General features: G+C 37.8%; 1 protein-coding gene across 1 annotated transcript in view; it reads right to left on the reverse strand.

Annotated features, from left to right (window-relative positions):
* The window catches only part of LOC139150844 (uncharacterized), a 35,100-nt gene extending 30,595 nt beyond the window's left edge, over nt 1-4,505 (reverse strand). Inside the window, exons 1-4 of the mRNA XM_070723258.1 lie at nt 4,406-4,505; nt 3,286-3,381; nt 1,062-1,445; nt 301-729 (exon numbers count right to left, since the gene is read on the reverse strand). Coding sequence (XP_070579359.1) covers nt 301-729; nt 1,062-1,445; nt 3,286-3,381; nt 4,406-4,421 — 925 coding nt within the window. The 5' untranslated portion in view covers nt 4,422-4,505. The remainder of the gene's footprint in view (nt 1-300; nt 730-1,061; nt 1,446-3,285; nt 3,382-4,405) is intronic.
* Nucleotides 4,506-19,252: the final 14,747 nt, after the last annotated feature.

Genomic DNA, 19,252 nt, shown 5'->3' on the forward strand with positions numbered 1-19,252 from the left:
TGTGATAGAGAGCATCAGTTAGGGAGTTTTCCAGTAAGGGGGAGGGTAATAACATGCTGAAATCATAGTAAATTTGGGGGCATTGCTGGTAATGATGCCGCGTGCTGTTCCACTTTCGGACAATAATACTATTGTGCGTATGTTGCTGACTGTGCAGCTATGATGCTGACAGATTTCTCTTCCTCTCCAAATTTTGTTCAATAGTACGTTTTTATGCAAAACATATCTGTGTTTAATGTTTCTTGACATCAGCAAGTTAACTGCCCATTGTGGAATGAGAGAAGGACCGCGATACACTACCGATACATGATTGAAGCAGTGAAACACAGCCTGAAAGAAAGGCACCCTCAGACCACTTCCATGGCGGTATTGAGTTATCAGCAGGGAATAAATCAATACAGGCGATGGTGATGTTGTCACATGACAAGTTAACTAAGTCTGCTTCTGAAAAGGTCACTCCATAAACTGCTACTGTTGCATTCGGGGACACCAGCACATCTTGTGTTACCATGGTTGTTATGGTCAATGTCAGAACTTCCGGGCCGTTCTCAGATGGTTTCAGATGCAGAATCATTCCGAATACTTGTTCAGGTTCACCAGTGAAAGAGGCTGTATCTGGTCCAGTAACTACCGCAAGATCAAGGGTAAATAACTTCGTTGATCCAGTTGCCACATCCAACGTGCTACCACTGCTAGCACTTACATCTATATACATGCCTTGAACTTGGTCTACAAAGAAAGAGAATGTTTGTAAGTTTCCAAGCCAAAAGGCTAAAGCCTGATATTACTCAATGTATCGATTATTCGTGGACAGATGCGGTTCAACTTTCATTAGATATTTGAGAATATACAAAAAACATTATTCAGCAAATCATCAAATCCCGGATACACTAACGAGAAGAAACGTGAGCAACAATAAGCTTAAACATCAAACATTATTCGGACAGTTTATATGATATGTCCGGTGCCTGAATTTTGTCCAGAATTCCCTATTTGTTACCTCGCGAGAATGAGTTGATCTCCGCTAGAAGTTGATATCGTGAAACTTAAATGTAACTTACGTGTACAGAATTCTACCGGGATGCAATCTGTGATGACAGAGGTACCCTCAATTAGCGACATATCTACACATACGTATGGAAACATTGTGCAGCCAAGGCCGCGAAAATCATACGTCGCAAACAGTCCTTGGACAGTTATGTGAGAATGTTGGATGTTGATCATGAGAGGCGCTGCAAGACCAGCGATTACTTTCACGGAATGAGATTCCCCCGATGCATCGGCAGAAAAGTAAATGTGTACGTCAAATAACTCATCGACCGAACTTAAATAGGTTGTTCTTTCACTTCCAAAGTCAAGCTGAAGGCCGAATGATAACAACTGATCGGTTCCCATGGTTACATTGAAGACCCCAAATAGCTGAATGCCAACTACTTCAATGAGAGCTGTGAATAAAAAATAAATAAAATTGCTCACCACGTATAAATTAAGTAATGTATTGTATACAAAAGAAGGAAATACGTGCCCGACGGCAGGTGAACATTTGCCCGATGTCAGGAGGGTGAGTGGTGTTCTACCGCAAAGGTACATAGTCATTTAGCTGTTGTTATTACATTTATCTATTGGTATTCGTTCAAAATATTAAGGTTTAATTGCAAGTGACAATCGAATACTTTATTTCCACGTTAGACAAAAATGCGAAAAAATATAGTTTGTATAATCGAACGCATTAATACATCAAATCGCTGTTATCCAGTCTATTGATTGATTATGCATACTATTCTGAAACTGGAGATTTCTATTTTAAACATGAAAATGGATCGCTTTTTATCAAATGCAGAAGTTGTCAAGTTGAAAATAGTTCTGGGTCAATGACAGTCAAATTACGAGTATGCGGTCCGCTACGTGATCAAAAATCTATCATAATTAACTCTAATAGCGCGTTTATATGGGGCTCGAAAACATCGTATGTATGTATGTGTGTGTATGTGTGTATATATCTGCGTGCGTGCGTGCGTCTGTCTGTCTTTCTGTCTGTCTGTATGTATGTATGTATGTATGTATGTATGTATGTATGTATGTATGTATGTATGTATGTATGTATGTATGTGTATGTATGTATGTATGTATGTATGTATGTATGTATGTATGTATGTATGTATGTATGTATTTATGTCTTTCTGTCTTTCTGTCTTTCTGTCTGTCTGTCTGTCTGTCTGTCTGTCTGTCTGTCTGTATGTATGTATGTATGTATGTATGTATGTATGTATGTATGTATGTATGTATGTATGTATGTATGTATGTCTGTCTGTCTGTCTGTCTGTCTGTCTGTCTGCATGCATGCATGCATGCATGCATGCATGCATGCATGCATGCATGTATGTATGTATGTATGTATGTATGTATGTATGTATGTATGTATGTATGTATGTATGTATGTATGTATGTATGTATGTATGTGTGTATGTATGTGTGTAAGTGTGGATATATTTATATGTGTGTATATGTGTGTATGTGTGTATATATGTATCTATATCAACTACACAAGCAAAAGTATATTAGTATACAAATGCCACATCCAATAGCGCGACTAGTATGCATACCATGCAGACAAATTGCGCTACTGTAATTCTGTTGGGTCATCGGTATTTGGGATGTCATTGACAAAGTTATGAATATGTATTAGTGTCATATATGTTTGAATGTACGAAGAGATAAAAAAAACCCAAAACGTTGCTCTCAATGACAACTTTATATTTCAACTTAATTTACGGTTGTATCCCCAAGACATTATCTTCAAGATTGACAGAATTATTTACTTCTTGTGATCAAGAAAGGCGGCCATTTAATTATTTCTTCAGCTCGTAATTTACGCAAGCTGGTTCCAATGTAAAGGGACGCATGCTGCAAGCAACGTATCTTTTTTTTTTTACTTTTTAGCGTCCATTCGGGAGTTGCTGTTCAAAATGTTCTAACTACGCTAGGGTGTTGCATTTTTAGATTACTCTAGAAGCCAGTTTGCCCTTGTTGCTACTAAACTGATTTCCCGAACTCATTTATTATATTACATCCACAGGGCTGGCAACCCTGGCTCCCCTATTTTAGCGGCGGCCAGGAAAGAGCCCTGCTGAGCAGTCTGGGTAACCGACACTGTTATATTCGAGGCTCTGGAAGAAACCTGTACGTTAATGAGTTGTTTCAATGTCTTGCTGTATCGTCTATGGATATATCTGCAAGCAAGAGTCAAATCATCATCTTGAATTCACTGCAGTTTCTTACACATACCTTGACCGATTACCGGTGTTTGTGGTACAGACTGTTCTGTCGGTTGACCTCGGTTATATCCAGAAGTACTTGCCGAACCAGACGATCCAAGGGAACCTTAATGAACAAGGTGGGGATTGCGTCATTACGTAAAACGGAAGGCTACAATGAAATAAATTTTGTTAATATAACACGATGAGAATAATTTAGGATATTTGGATAGTGAAGTAATGTCGGTTTAATCTTCAAATGTAAACTAATCTGCATTTGTTTTTTTAAGTTATGAGTACTTTGTAACATTTACCTATATGGCACCTAACACGTTTGAGAAATTGGAAAAGTTGAAGATCAAATTATCCTAAATTAGTTCAGATCGTGTAATATAAGATTATGCGTAAGCTCTGTATATATTCCCTGGAGCCAGGATGCTATCGATGTCGTCCTTAGGCCTAACAATATACACGAGCAACCATTCGGCGTAATTCAGAGATAATCACAACGTACAAACCCCTGTTTTACCAGCTATCCCAGGGAAACTCGTTTTGTCGTCAATGGCATTTTATGAAGCCGCATGTCTTCTCTTCCGTAGATCAGGAACCCAGCTGAGATATCACAATATGTTGAGCAAAGTGCATTTACTGCAGCGTTCATTTACATTTTGGGGTAGTGAAATCGGTGAGATTCCTGAATTTTGCTATTTACAAACATGCATGTTATTCTTTAATGTGTCAATAATTGGTCAAACGTTTACAAAACCAATAATATTTGAACAAATATTACAAACGTATTTCACAAGTAATTGACGTTCAAGAGGTAAATCCGATGTTGCTTGTTAAAGCAAGTACGTCAAAATACAAAAATGAATACTAAAGCATCCCCGCATTTTATACTGTAGTAGCCTTAATCCGTTTTGAGTCAGGAAAATGACACAAAATATCCGCAATAACCTGCGTGCAAAGTAATTCTGGCACCAAACACATATGTTATTGCTCATATATCGGGAACTGAGAAGTCGTATATTTAGTTTTCATGCGGGGGATAGTTACAAAGACTTTGGCTAACAAACAGCAGCTTGCCACAACAACACAACCTATATATGGTGTGAATTTTTTCTTTCAGTATGTTTTTTCCAATTACTTACCAACAATCCCTGCCATAGTAGCGATAGCGAGAACGGCCGTAAACCCAAACACCAAGAGAGCGATGGCAATGCTCCGTCGTCGTCGTTGTTTCAAGACATCTTCCTGTGAAGTAAACCGAAGATAGACGGACACGGCCGAACCAAACCAACTTGAAAGACGACTTATACTAACGCAACATGGCAATCGTATGCCCTGTTAGAGTGGACTTCTCCGAGTATTCTCTAACAAAAGAGATTACAAAGCTCTAGATGTTTGTAGAGCACACAAAGAAACGGTTATGTTCAACAAGAAACGACCAATTTGCAGCACGATTATGTTCAACAAGAAACGACCAATTTGCAGCTTCGTTAAAATTTTCATGAAGAGAGCAATGATTCAGAAGGTCTACGTCGATATGGAATCTGTTCTCATTGGAAAACATGTTTGCATTTCTGAAACTTTATTAATTTCGGCGTGTTAAATAGAGAGCCCTCTGATTAAATGTTTGCGGCCCGCTTGGTTTAAACCGCACAAGCTTTAGGGACTTTCTTTGCTGTGTTTTAGAGGCCCTGCTTCTTCCTCTTTTTCTTCCGCCATATTTTATCGACCTCGAACTCTAAAACCACTGAACGTAAACTTTTCGAACTTGCAGGGCCCATTAAATTTCGATTGCTCAAATGACCAAGTGGTCATGTTACATTTTCCAAAAATATAATAATGGCTTCTCCTGACAATGATGAGACTGTGTCAAAATTCAAAAGCACACTGACCCCCCCCCCCCCCTATTGGGCATTTCAAAAACATGGTGACCCCCCCCCCCCCCCATCACCAAAGTAAAAACAGGGTGACCCCCCCCCTATGAATCCACCCCCCCGGCCGAAAAAACTGACCAGTCCCTTATAGACCGAAAGATTCAGTCGTGTGCGGGCGCTCCGGCGCACTGCGACCTACGACCTACGCCGGAGTGCCCGCACATGACTGAATTTTCAGTAGTAAAGGGTCGTAGGTCGCAGTGCGCCGGAGCGACCGCACAAGACTGAATCTTTCAATCTATGCCATTTACAGTCATGACAGAACTTTCTGAACTATCATCAGTTATGACGTTTTGTGTCCTGCTATTAAGAAAATCCTACATATAGGTAGTCAAACCACTCTTTTTTTACGATAAAGAAGTGTAAAAGGTTTAACGTATGCCTCTTTATATTCATGAATAAAAAATAGGTTGTTATGCTACATACGTAACTAAGAACAATAATTTCGCATTAAGAGGTTTTGTTTTGAGAGGGAAGAAGTGATTGACACCAAACTAAGGAATTACATTTCTAGTGCCTCAGCTTTTGTTATCGACTACCCCAAGGCTAGGACCGGTTTCCGCACAGCTCGTAGATAACATAACAAAAAACTGCTTGTAATTTAACAAGGTACTTAAATATTTCAAAGAGCTGCCAACGGCGGAGATACGAAATAAGTTATTTCTCGGGGGCACCGTTTTGTAGCCTTTTAATAAAAAGGCGCGGTAGCGTCGACAAAGTTTATGGTTCAAATATTTGGATGAACCAATAGGCGGGGGGCTGGTCTTTTCTGGCCCGATACAGAGCATCTGAACATTTTTACTGCCCCTTGACTGAAGACAAAGTAATGGCTTTTTCCTTAACAGCGGAAGTTTCCACGTTTAACAACAGCTTATTGAAGAAAATGGACTGAAATAACGTGCCAATAAGGTCAATTGGAGTATCTTACATACACTATTGACATAGTTCAAGTGTTTTAAGTCTAAAATTAAAAACGAAGAATATCCGGCTTGTTCTGCTGCCCGTGAACAAAACCGTGGAAATTCTCCAGCGGTTCTCGAATAGTACTTGAATAGACAACGCCTCATCCAAATGCAATTTGTGCTATCTTTTTGGGAACACTGCTACGCAATTTTCGAGAGTTAAAACGTTCATCATGTCTGTAATTTAAAGACAAATGTCAAGACAGAAAAAGTGTCTACTTTAGTTGTAACTATTTCTTAAAAAAATGAAGACTATCGAAGCTGTAACATCACCATCTCAATTTAGAGTACAATTGTTTTCAAGTGTGTAGAAAGACTCCTACAAAATACACTTACCCGATTAACGGCGTCCTCATTTACTGCTTCTACTTTGTTATTGGTCATCGTCTCATTAGATGCAAAGGTTGCAATCCATTCGATGATGTGTTCCGATTGCAGTGAAAGGAATTTCAACTGAAGATCACGATGCTTGAGACCAGACTGCTTTATTGGCAATTGAAAAGTAAACTACTGGGAGGCAGTCCAATGCTATTTGCAAAACATTATCGATATAAACGTAAGAACCGTACATGGTTAATCTCCCTTCGAGTAGAGGTAATATCATTCCTTTATAAATACCAATTCTCTCCAGCGGGATGATTATTGAGGTTAAATTGCCTTTTCGTTTTCTCAATATCTCCGTGGGACAGTTTAAGATTCCGTCGATCTTTGTGTGACAGAGTTAGAGTATTCGTTATCGCAATACATGCAAGTTTACGTGAGCCAGTTAGCTAATTGAGACAATGAGCTACAATTGGAAATTCGTAATACATAGGTTTCCATCATCCCGTATCATATATGATACGTGTTGTTTTAACAATATTTAGGGTAACAGTGTATGAACACTAACAAACTATACGAATACCAATATACCTGAATACATATTACCGTCCTCTCGCACGATTCCGTTACTTCGACTATAGTCTCACTAACTACCTGATTTCGGTGGGCATCCAGCTGCCTGGACAAGACACCTTGGCAAGCAAAGATGCATGCGTGTTGGTAACTAGGTCTTGTAAAAGTCTTATGTATTGCAATACAGCGCTATCACGACAAGGCTTGCCATGGATTTTTTAAAATTTTGTCCAAACATGTGACATTCTGAGCGACTTCTACATGTATGTATTGATATGCTTGCCCACTAACATGTAATCATGAGAAAGTCTCTTGTATTGTCAACCTTACCAGTATTATGTACAGTGTAGGTGAACAACCAGAAAATCACTTTAATGCGACATCAATGCCGGTAAATGTGTACACGAAGAGATAAGAAAGTGCTTCTTAGTGTTTCAAAAGTGCTTCCGAGACTTTAAGTCAATGATTTTAATTATCGGACGAGTGATTTTTATGGATTTCAGACAAAACCAATGTATTGTCGTAACAAATTTAACACACCAATTAAAAACTTCAGCTTGTCGTAAAGTTATCTCGAGGAAATTTTTCCGTATATTCTTCACGTAAACGAGAAAAAAAAACACTCGATGCTTTTCTCCGTTTTATTCTTCCTAACGTTTATTCTATCTCGGAGGGGAACTTATGTAAGATGCTTTGTACCGTTTTATGGTAACTCGTTCTTTTGTCGAGAAAACATCTGTAACGCCTAAAGCCATGTCAACATTCGAAAACCTTGACAAGATTTAAAAGAACGATGGACCGATGAACCACTATCTGTGGAGTAAGCGATGTACCAAAGCAACCAATATTTCAAATTGACGACAATTGACTTAAATTTGCGTTCAAGCTTTTCTCAAGCAATATTTTAACCATACTGTTTCATAATCATTGCCCAAGATTTGCCGATATTTCATAGTGCGCCCTCAGACGGAGGTGGCACGTTAAGGCAGTATGCGCCTCGATGAAAACATACAGTCACGAATATTTTAACCATGCTCTTAGGTGTCACGGTTTAATATTGTTTTTTAATATAGAAATTACAATTTACCCAAGTTGTACCATTCTTTTGAATTAAAAGGTGCAGCTCGAGATGCAGGTAAACTTTAAGGTAGTATGCACCCCAATGAAAGACTTAAGCTTTCCTCAAGCAATATTTTAACCATATTCCTTCAAAATCAAGAATAAAAATTGGGGGTCAGAGTGAAAAAAAATTGGTACTATAGAAACAAATTACCAAAGATGGTCTCAACAGACACAGGATATAATAAAAGAGCAGAAATACCGGTTTATGTCCTCCTACGACATTCAGATTGATTAGGATTTGACCACGGGCAATTAGCCATCGCAGACTACAGGAAATATACAATAAATCATGTCTATTATTTCACAAAACGCTGATTTCCTAGCACTCACATTTTCTATGGATAAATGAGAGACATACGGAGCCGATTTAAGTGGTCGTAAATTGTGTTAGTCGATATAGCTGAAATTACCAGGTTAACTACACCATTCAAGTTGCTAAACAATAAGGTGTTAATTATGCAATGTGTAAAGTCCTGGTCTTGGCTTAATTTATGACAATTATGCAGATGCATTCAGATGTTCAACGTTGTTGTTGGACGCCGCGTAAGAAAAGTTCGATCCAAATCACTCCTGCAACCACGGTTTTGTGGAGGGACCGTGCTGCAACGTTATAATCAATGTTTTCAATGTTTTCATGTTTTCACATGGCGAGTTAAAATTTGCTTCGGTATTTAATCTTGGGTTATTTAACTTGAAAGAAACTGATAATAGAGATTTGCTGTTTTGCCGTCATTTAAATACAGAGGAGCACTTCCGCACACCTGGCGATACTAGTTAAGCGTCTCCCAGGCGCGACCTAACAATATCGTGCTGGGGCTACCAGGCTTTGACCTGGAGAGGGGTGTTACCTCCCTGCCGGAGGTAACACCGTCATTGGGTGCAAGATTTCGATGTACATTCACATCCGTGGTTGCCATTTTTTCTTTTGTCCGGCAAACATTTTTTCTTACCAAAGACAAACTAGAGTCTCAAATAATACAAGAACAAGAAAATTAAAGCTATATATTCTTAACCGTCTACAGTACAGTTATTTGTCGATATTTTTCTCATACAGCATCTAAAATAATCTATACATATACATCAAATATAGTATAAACATAAAGTAACCGAAACTTATCATATAAACATAGATACCAATTATTTCGCATATTATTGCCGATGCATTGACACTAAAACCTTTACACTTCCGCCATCAAATTATCTGTTGAGATGACAATGTTGTACTGCTGCCATCTTCTAACAAGGGCAACAGCTCGAAGGAACTCTGCGAATAATTCAAGCAAGGGAATGAGGGTCGCTGATCTTACTTTGAAAAATGGGGGTTGTTGGAACTGTATTAGCTTATGACGACAAAGCAGGACACGTAGATCATGGAGAAGGTACCAAAGTATTTATCCAGTAAAATAAAAATTGGGGTAACCGTGAAATTTGTTTGCTACTGAAATTACGAATGACCAAAGTTTTACCAATATTTTCTATTCAAAGTGGGCCTTCAGGGGGAGGTAAACTTTAAGGTAGTATGCGCCTTAATGAAAAAATTAAAACATTCGCTCAAGCATTTCTCAAGCACTATTTCAACCATGCTCTTTCAAAATTAAGAATGAAAATTGGGAGTAATCGTGCAAATTTTTCCACTAGAGAAATTACAAATTACCAAAGTGTTACCGATAGTTTCAATACAAAGTGTACCTCCAGAAGCAGGTAAATTTGAGGGTAGTATGCAGGTCAAAAATGACTTAAACTTTCGCCTAAGCATTTTCTCAAGCAACATTTCAACCATACTCTTTTAAAATAAAAAATAGCAATTTTTGATCACCGTGCAAATTTTTGCACTAGAGAAGTGCGCATCCAGGATCAGGTATACCGTTAAGGTAGTATGCACCTGAATGAAAAAAAAAACTCTTAAACGTTAGCTCAAGTTTTTCTCAAGCAATATGTCAACCGGAATTTTTTAATAATCAAGATGAAAATAGAAATTTTGGGGTCACCGTGCAAATTTCTGCACTACAAAATTACAATTTGCCCAACATTTGCCGATATTTTCTATTCAAAGTACGCCTTCATCGGCAGGTACACTTTGAGGTAGTATACATCTCAATGAAATTCTTGTAACTTTGCTGAAACTTACTGTCAGAAGTATATTAACCATGCTCTTTTATAAAATCAAGAATAAAAATTGTAGGTCACGTTGCAATATTTTTTACTTCAGAATAAAAATTTACCCAAGTTTTACCGACTTTTTTCAATTAAAAGTGCAGCTCCAGAAGCAGATAAAAGTAAAGGTAGTATGCGCCTTAATGAAAGACATTAACTCTTGCTCCAGCTTTTCTCAGGCAATATTACCATTCTCTTTCATAATCAGAAATAAAAAATTGGTGTCACCGTGCGAACCAGACAGTATCTGGTGCGCACCAGATAGTATCTTGTGCGCACAAGAAAGTATCAGGTGCGCACCAGATAGTATCTTGTGCGCACGTGATAGTATCTGGTGCGCACCAGATAGTGTCTCGTGCGCACCAGATAGCGTTTTGTGCGCACCATATAGTATCTCGTGCGCACGTGATTTATCTGGTGCGCACCTGCTACTACCAGGTGCGCACCAGATAGTATCTAGCACCAGATATTAATAAGAGAAATTAATAAGTACCAGCGTGTTACTATCATACTTGTGTGAACATAATGTTATAATGGTTTTCTTTTGCCTTCTGAATAGTTTAATCTTGTTCGTCTAACACCTTGCGCTTACAAGAAAGTTCGTTGTATAAAATATACTATCTTGTGACGGCAAGATACAACTAGAAGGTCAAAGTAACAATGGAATGTACATCATTACATCCTTCTTTCCTATGACACACTCGGAAAGTAACAAGTTATCATATATTATCACTTTATAATGAGACAAATTAAGCATCATGGTAAAGTGATTGAAGCATCGTTTAACTACTTTAACAGGTGTTAGAATCGATGGGAAAACTTGTTGTTTGTGCTCGGGTAATATGTGATAAGAAGAAGTTGTTGTTCTTGAAAGGATGTACATGTAGTACCCTTTTTTCTGTAATGATTTTGATTGAAAAGTGAAATGATCGTCACACAACGTCTTTGGACTTTACCAATATTCCAATATACCATATTCCACAGAAAGACTACAGTCGCCTACGCAGCATTGATGGAAACGAGGGCTTTGAAGTTGTTGTATCAGCATACATAGAGGATTTATTTTACACTGTAGATACTACGTTTCCAAACGAATCCAACATCTCCGCGCACCATCCAGTACGGACTGGTTGACAAAAAGATTATTGTCTTTGAAAACTATTCATACTCATGAGATGAAGAACAATATACTTCATTGCTCTATTGAGAAGTACAGCTGTATTACACTGACCATGGAACATCAGCCCGGTCGGAATGTATAGTTTTACAAAAATGAAGATTACGCGATATCAGACCCGGCATCCCACACAAATATCATAACCGTGTTATAAATATTATTCTCATGCAAAACTAATAAGACGATATTAACATAAAAAACCAACACGACAAAATATGAAGAAACATTTTACACAAAGCTGATAGCTCTGCAGCACGACTAATAATGTAATGACAGCCCATTCACAAGATACATTTCTTCGTTAAGAGGACAGGATATCGGCTTAATGAAAAGTCTGGATATGCTTAAAATAAATCAAGAAAAGGACATCAAATTAGCAAATTTATTCCGGCATCGTTCAATTACGCAAAAATGATGGTTGTGTCAACCGTGTCGGAACTGAGATATAATATTTGGTTAGCAATTAATAATTCGATTTGTTCAACAAAAGATGACACAATACAAATCTAAATGTTAACGATAAATTGCTTTATCATTATCAAGGCGTACTGCACAACAAGTCAGCCAAATGATAAACGAGAGGTAGAATTAAGTTCAATATTTGCTTCATGTTTTTTTTTTCAAATGCACGACAAACATAAAAGAGAACCGATATGGCCAATTAATGACTAATTAGAAATGTGGGCACCTTAGCAAGGCAATAAAAGATTCGATAACCATCTGCTGCGCACGTGTTAGTATCTGGTGCGCACGAGATACTATCTTGTGCGCACGTGGAAGTATCTGGTGCGCACGTGATAGTATCTGGTGAGCACGTGATAATATCTCGTGGCCACGAGATACTATCTGGTGCGCACCATATAGTATCGCGTGCGCACTAGAAACTAGCTATCTCGTGCACACAAGATACTATCTCGTGGCCATGAGATACTATCATGTGGACGGTGCGCACGAGAAACTATCTCGTGGTCACGAGAAAGTATCTGGTGTGCACGAGAATAGTTAGTTTCTAGTGCGCACGCGATACTATCTGGTGCGCACAAGATACTTTCAAGTGCGCACAAGATAGTATCTCGTGCGCATGAGATAATATTTTTTTTCTCACAAAAAATGTCCCTTATGGGCTTTCATACATTCGTCACCTCATTCTACACTTCTATTGGAGAATAAAATTCTTATCTCAAGCTCAGCTGAACAAGCATGGCTGCAGTTTGGAAAAACTCGAACTGAACTATAACTCTTCTTACGGACTATCTTCGTAAGCTACCAAAACACCCCGCATGACAATTAACAATTCTCCAGAAAGATTCTACCAACATTGGTAAAAGAACGAAAACTGAACAAAAACAACTGTCTCCACATTAGGCAGACATGGGGTCAACAAAGGTCATCAACATTAAACGTTTGCTAAGAGTAGAACAGCTTAACGCATATCACGGATAGCAGTTTTCGGGCTGGACTTCTTTCAAAAAATGTTGAGTTGATGCCCGATTATTTCATGGCTAAATGTTGTCTGAAAAGAATGTAGCCCTTATTTTATTATCATCGGATTAAGGTGATATGAGCCTCGAAAGTGAAAGACCCAAACGTTTCGACCAGTCTCTTTGCAGATCAAGAATACAAACCCAGGGGTCACTTGCATACTTTGGTGGAAGCGAGACAATTACCAAAAATTTCCCGATATTTGACATGAACAATGACTGGAATTTTTGTGTTAACTCCATGGGTAAAACTATAGTTTTCGATTTTCAAAAATTCAGACGCCGTTTTGCTACTTTGTCGATTATGTATGTGAAATCGCCGTTTTTACCTTGAGCCAAAATATCGTCGCCGACAGGGTAAAATTATCGAAAGACAACTTTCACGCGTCGGCCGATTTTTATCCGAGGGGATTCCGTGCTTGAAAGGAAACACTATACTTGTAGTATGTGACGGTACTGTTTTGAAATTCAACGGCAAAACCTGGTACTGTGAAAATGTTTTGATTATCACATGCCTCGTACATCGAACGTCAGGCGCTCCAAAGGATTCAATGGTAATTCGTTGAAGACGTCGAGGACCGTAGAGTCATCATCGGACTGAAAGTGAACCGGAACTATTTTAAACTTGACAACTTCAGGAGTAAAAAATGATCAAATTACATTTTTTACTTAGGAAATACCATCTTCACAAAATTATCTGAAAGAAAAATTGATGAATCGAATAATGGTGATTTAAATATATCAATGCCACTTCGATGGTGAAAATCGTTCTATTTTTTTTTAACAAATTTACATTTAAATTGGATTTAAAGCAGATAATTGTCATTTGTACTTAAATAAAAAAATTGAAAGAAAATTCTGTCAGAGAGGCATGTAATAAAAACATTTTAGCCCAATCAAGGGACTGTGTACCCTCGGGCCAGAAACAATTTGCCCTCCTTACGTCCGAGTCGGGCAAACGGCCACCTACCCGCGGGCACTTAGTTCCATATTTGGGCTATAAGATATAGTATCACCTTTTGACCTTTCGACATCGCAGACGTGAAAACTCAAACGTTAAGACAGTGGTAGTTTTTGAAGTTTTCGTACTTTTCAAATTTCGATTAAACGTTTCTTGAAATCTGTTTGTCGTCATGACATCTGATGTGCTCTTGTTACAATGATAATATGAAAAAAGTACCTATGTTGGAGTTTTGAGACCTGCAGCACTGCTTGAATGTGAAAAAATGTGTTTGCAAAACCAGTTGGTGTTCTATTCGAGAAGCAGTGTATGGCAAAAATGAATGTGCGTCGTAGATTTTCCTCGCTCTTCGAGGGCATAAACAGAATGATTCAGCCGTGTGCGGGCGCTCGTCAAACCCGGTCCCATACCGCCATAGCACACGTTCGTGACCGTGACTGAATCTTTGAGTTTTGTCTTGTGAGCTTCATATAAATAAAGCGAATATGACTTGGTTTTAGCTCGAAACTCATGTGAAAATCATCTTATTTAACTTATTCCGAAATATAGCAGGTGAAAGGCTAAAATTGTAGAAGAAAAAACTAACACACGTTGACCAGGGGTTCCTAAACTTTATAGAAAACGGTAGGAGAAAAAGAATCGTAAATCACCCGAACAATTCAGAAAATCGCAATACCAAACTACCGTACGCGTGTCCCTGCATGACTATTCGCTTCGCGCCAACTTGTAAGGACAATAACCTCGGGTGACCTCTGGATCCCCAGCCTCTTCGACTTTTGGTTTTTATATCGCATACGTACTTGAAGTGTTCAACAACTGATGCGTTTTGACGACAACTTCCTGACAATTGGTGATTTTTGTAGTGTACAATGGTAGGCATTTCAACTTCTGCGGTAAAACCCGCCACTATTAATGGTAAAATGTTGTGTATTGCCCCTTCCACTTTTCGTGACAGGCTTATAGACGTGACAAATCAAATGTTAAAAATCAAAGTGAGGTAATAACTTGCTTCAATTTTTATCCAGTCCCAAAATATCGCTACCAACAAGGCCACTCTTCTGATGAAAAATCATTTACACAAAGGACGACTTTTTATCTGAAGAGTTTCCGTGCTTTAGATGAACACTACATGTGGGAGAAAAAAAACAAGTCACTTTTTGTGGGAATTGTAACGATATTGACCTGAGATGACCCCGGGGTCATCAAACTTTTCTACTTTGGGTTTCACACCACGTATGTAGTTGAATTGGTAAGTTATTGATGAGTTTTGACGACAAATTCCTAATAATGAGTAATTTGTGGTATGCATTGATGGATGTTTTCAAATTCTGCCTCACATAATCGCCAATATGGAAAACTTTTGAAATCATTTCGTCTACATTTCGAAATTGGCTTACAACCGTGACAATTCGACACGGTCCATCTGTCAGGCAGAGGAACTGTGGTTAAGATCACAGTTTTTTGGCATTTCGTAATTTACCAATGTCGGCTGAACCGTTCTTGAGATTTATTCGCCGTCATCGGGTGTGTTTTGTATGAAAAGCAGTACCTGTGTTGGAGTTTACAGACCTGCAGCATAGTTTTGTTTTGGTTTAGATTGTGACGCACTTATCGAAAAACCATGATGTTTAACTATAATTTATGCAATTTATATTCATTTCATTTCTTTTTGCAGTGCAGCTACCGGGAGAAGACTGCAAAATTCAGCTGTTAGTGTCGAACGTGCACTCCCGCCGTAAAAATTAAAACACGACAACTGTCAAGGTGTGGACTGCTGGACCATAAATATCACCTGACAAAGGACACTGTGGTCACGTGAAGCAGAACTAACACTGGGTGAAGATGATGTCTGTTCTTCAACATCATTATTATTTATCAGCATAATTATTCGATTTGAACCAAAAGCTTAGTTTACGGAAAAAAAAATATGGAAAATAAATCGAAAGTTAATACAAATGGAGATGTGACTTCGCAGTGTTCTTGTTTGCAACATCCGTTGACGTCATGTTTGAACAGAAAACGAATACGATCTGTGCACAGTACACACAGTGTTGAACTGCAGTCCTTAATTTACTGTATTCGAGGTGTTAATCTATTAGGTGTCAATTATGCGGTGTGAAGAAAGAGAGAGAGAGAGAGAGAGAGAGAGAGAGAGAGAGAGAGAGAGAGAGAGAGAGAGAGAGAGAGAGAGAGAGAGAGAGAGAGAGATTTTCTAATCTCTCATCATTCTCACATCTCCCCAAGAGGATGGATGCGTGACGGGAGTTGCTGCTGGTGAGGACAAAATTAATGGCCATGGAGCTCTGAAGTGGGAGAGGGCCTGAAATGATCCTTATGGTGAGGGGAAAACGTCGCGAGAGAACAGTAAGCTTATCTTTCCGTTTCCCCTGGACATTTTTATTTGTTCCGTAAAATAATATATTTTGCATGCTTTTTTCTTGCGATAAGATGGTTTAAAATTAAATACAAATTGAAAAGTCCTTACCAAAGTGTGACTACAGACGTTTTCCAAACACTGGCTATGAACGCACAATTTAGCATTTACACAACCAAATTATTTTTGAGTTGCAACTCAAATATGGCAAATGTACTCGTGTTAAGCGCCTGGATTAAATCGATCAAATTATCACCAAGGATTGAAATATCAACATATATTTTCAAAGCATATATTGCTTAATCATGGTAATCCAAAATATCCTCCTTAAAGTTCTATGATTTTGGGTAAGCAAAATATAAAAGATAGAGCTAATGGGGCTTGAAGTGTAAACCTACTGTCTAAGTGCGGCAAGAAAAACAAAAATAAACCGATACATGTAAATGGTTAGTAATACAAACTATAATGACACAATTGTATAAATCATAAGTAGACAAAGTATGAATATCAAGGTACAAAGACAAGACATAGACTGAAGTATTGGATAAGATTTTTATTCGAGCGATTGTCACGATTAATTTGATTAATAAGAATGTCAAGGCAAGTATAGAAGGAAAATGAAACACATTATATGTAGAATTACTTAGTAAATCGTCGAATAGTTGAATTAAAAGGATAAACTGTACGGAAAATCGGAATAATGAATTAACTGCAAGATAAAGAGCAACCATCACTCTGAACTTGATGAACTTGACCCTGTTTAACTGACATACATCAAGTAAACATTTGCTTATTGCCATTTGTTTTTACGTTCCCTTAAAATGTAAATAGACACTGACACACGTGACGATGGCCTCACATCTAACAAACATTACATGTTTATTTACAAAAAAATTAATAAGCATTAAAATTTCGCCTATTTACAGGTCTCCCGGCTGCTAATTGAGGTGAAATACGGTGTAAAATATTTAAGATCACACTGCAGAGCCGGAGATTTTGACTTTAGGCGTTGTTTTTGTACAGTACCACATCCCGAACCCCAGTTCATAAAAAGCCACATGACGGGATGAGATAAAGTGAAAGAAACATTAAAATTGCAGTTTTGATAATAAATTTCCGTTCGCTGTATTTTTCAGTGCATTTTCAAGTATTTTTGATCTGTGTGGAAAATACAGTTTCTAGTGCTGCTCCCACAATGCAATCCAAATACCTAGTGTTCAACATATCAACACAGCCCTAAATGTGCTGTGTCCAAATTACTGTTGACAAAGAAATTTCAGTTCGGACTAGAAAACTCCATTGGTCGACAATAATATGGCGTCTTAAAGCTCAGTGCGTTGTGCTTGCCAGGATATCAAACATATCATGGCGAAGGGGGAGGAAAGTTAGTTGTTTCTGAGAACACAAATACAGAAAAATATAAAACATTAGAGTTACTGTAATGTCCATGTTGTATCACCGGGATGAAACTCAACGTGCCAATGAGCAGGAAATATCGTTCAATGGAAAACCAAGGATATGGTTGCCTGGTTGCCTCCAGATAGCTCGTCATTAACAACACATTGCACGTATGTTGGACATTAAAACTTCGAGATGACCCCTCTGCAATGTATAACTGTCTTGAAACACCGAATTTTGAAAATGTTTATTGAAAGAATAATGTGTTAAAATGTTGGCATTCTTATCTGTGATCTTGTTCATAGTTTGTATGTTACTCGTATGACTTCGCAGGAATTCGATATTCGCGTATTGCAAGCGATTTGAAGGCGATTACGTCATCAATTACAAAACATCACTCTAAATTAAAAATGAATGTGCAATCGATCTTTTTGGCAAATAAATATTCCAAGTCACAGACTGAACCTCGTTTATGGTTGCAGTGGTCTGGTTAAAAAGAAATATTATCATTATAGTTGGCTTGCACCACTGCAATGGTGTATGATATGTAATTCACAAGAACTAAGTAGAAGTCGCCGTATATTGGGAACTTTCGTTGACTCTGTAATTGTTGACATTAATTTAGCATAATGTGCGCTCTTCTACATTGTCATACAGTCACAGGATCACAATTACCGTGTGTAACTGAAGTCAACTTCGACCATAGCAAATCGAAGCGAGATTTAATAAAGTACACACAATATTAATAAAATAAACGGTGTAGCAATTTCTCACGATTTTGTCTTTAAGACGCAAAAAACATAAGGAAGGCATTGCACACTGTCAATTGGAAACAACTATTTTCGTAACAAATTCAGAAACGTTAAAACGTTAGGTTTCAAAAGATTGCTTATATGTACATAAGTATACAGCAATATTTACATTTAAACATTAGCAAGATAGCCTTGCTCTCAGCGAACTAATTTGGAAAACGAGAGTCTTTTCAAATTTGTAACAACCAATGGCGCTATAGGCTGAAATTTCAATTTCTTTAATTGGGCAACCTGGTGACATTAATAGACAACGCTGTCCTAGCGTATGTACCAGTACACCTTTAATAAATTCTGTAGAAGCAAAATACCCCATCGCATACCTAAATTAAGTGCGCAGACAAAGTCTCAACGCAAGCTGATGATGTAAAATTAGTCTTGACACCAAAGTAATACGATGTATTATTGACAAGATTTCAGGAAAGACGGTTATGATTTACGACAAAAGTACCTTGCATAGAATGATTAAATGAAAGTCATTCTACTTATCTATGTATAGGATACCCCTGAGAAAGATGATAGAAAGGACTTCTCTCTAAAGTAGAACTGCTATGGTTTCTGCTTGCAACGCTTGTGAGTGTATATGAGTGTATTATATATATATATATATATATATATATATATATATATATATATATATATATATAATATTTATATATATACAGTAGATCAGAATCTTCCGCTATACTGTCTATAGTTTTAAAGGGCGATCTTAATTTTAAT

The sequence above is a fragment of the Ptychodera flava genome, chromosome 15 (genome assembly GCF_041260155.1).
Source record: "Ptychodera flava strain L36383 chromosome 15, AS_Pfla_20210202, whole genome shotgun sequence".
NCBI classification, from domain to species: domain Eukaryota; kingdom Metazoa; phylum Hemichordata; class Enteropneusta; family Ptychoderidae; genus Ptychodera; species Ptychodera flava.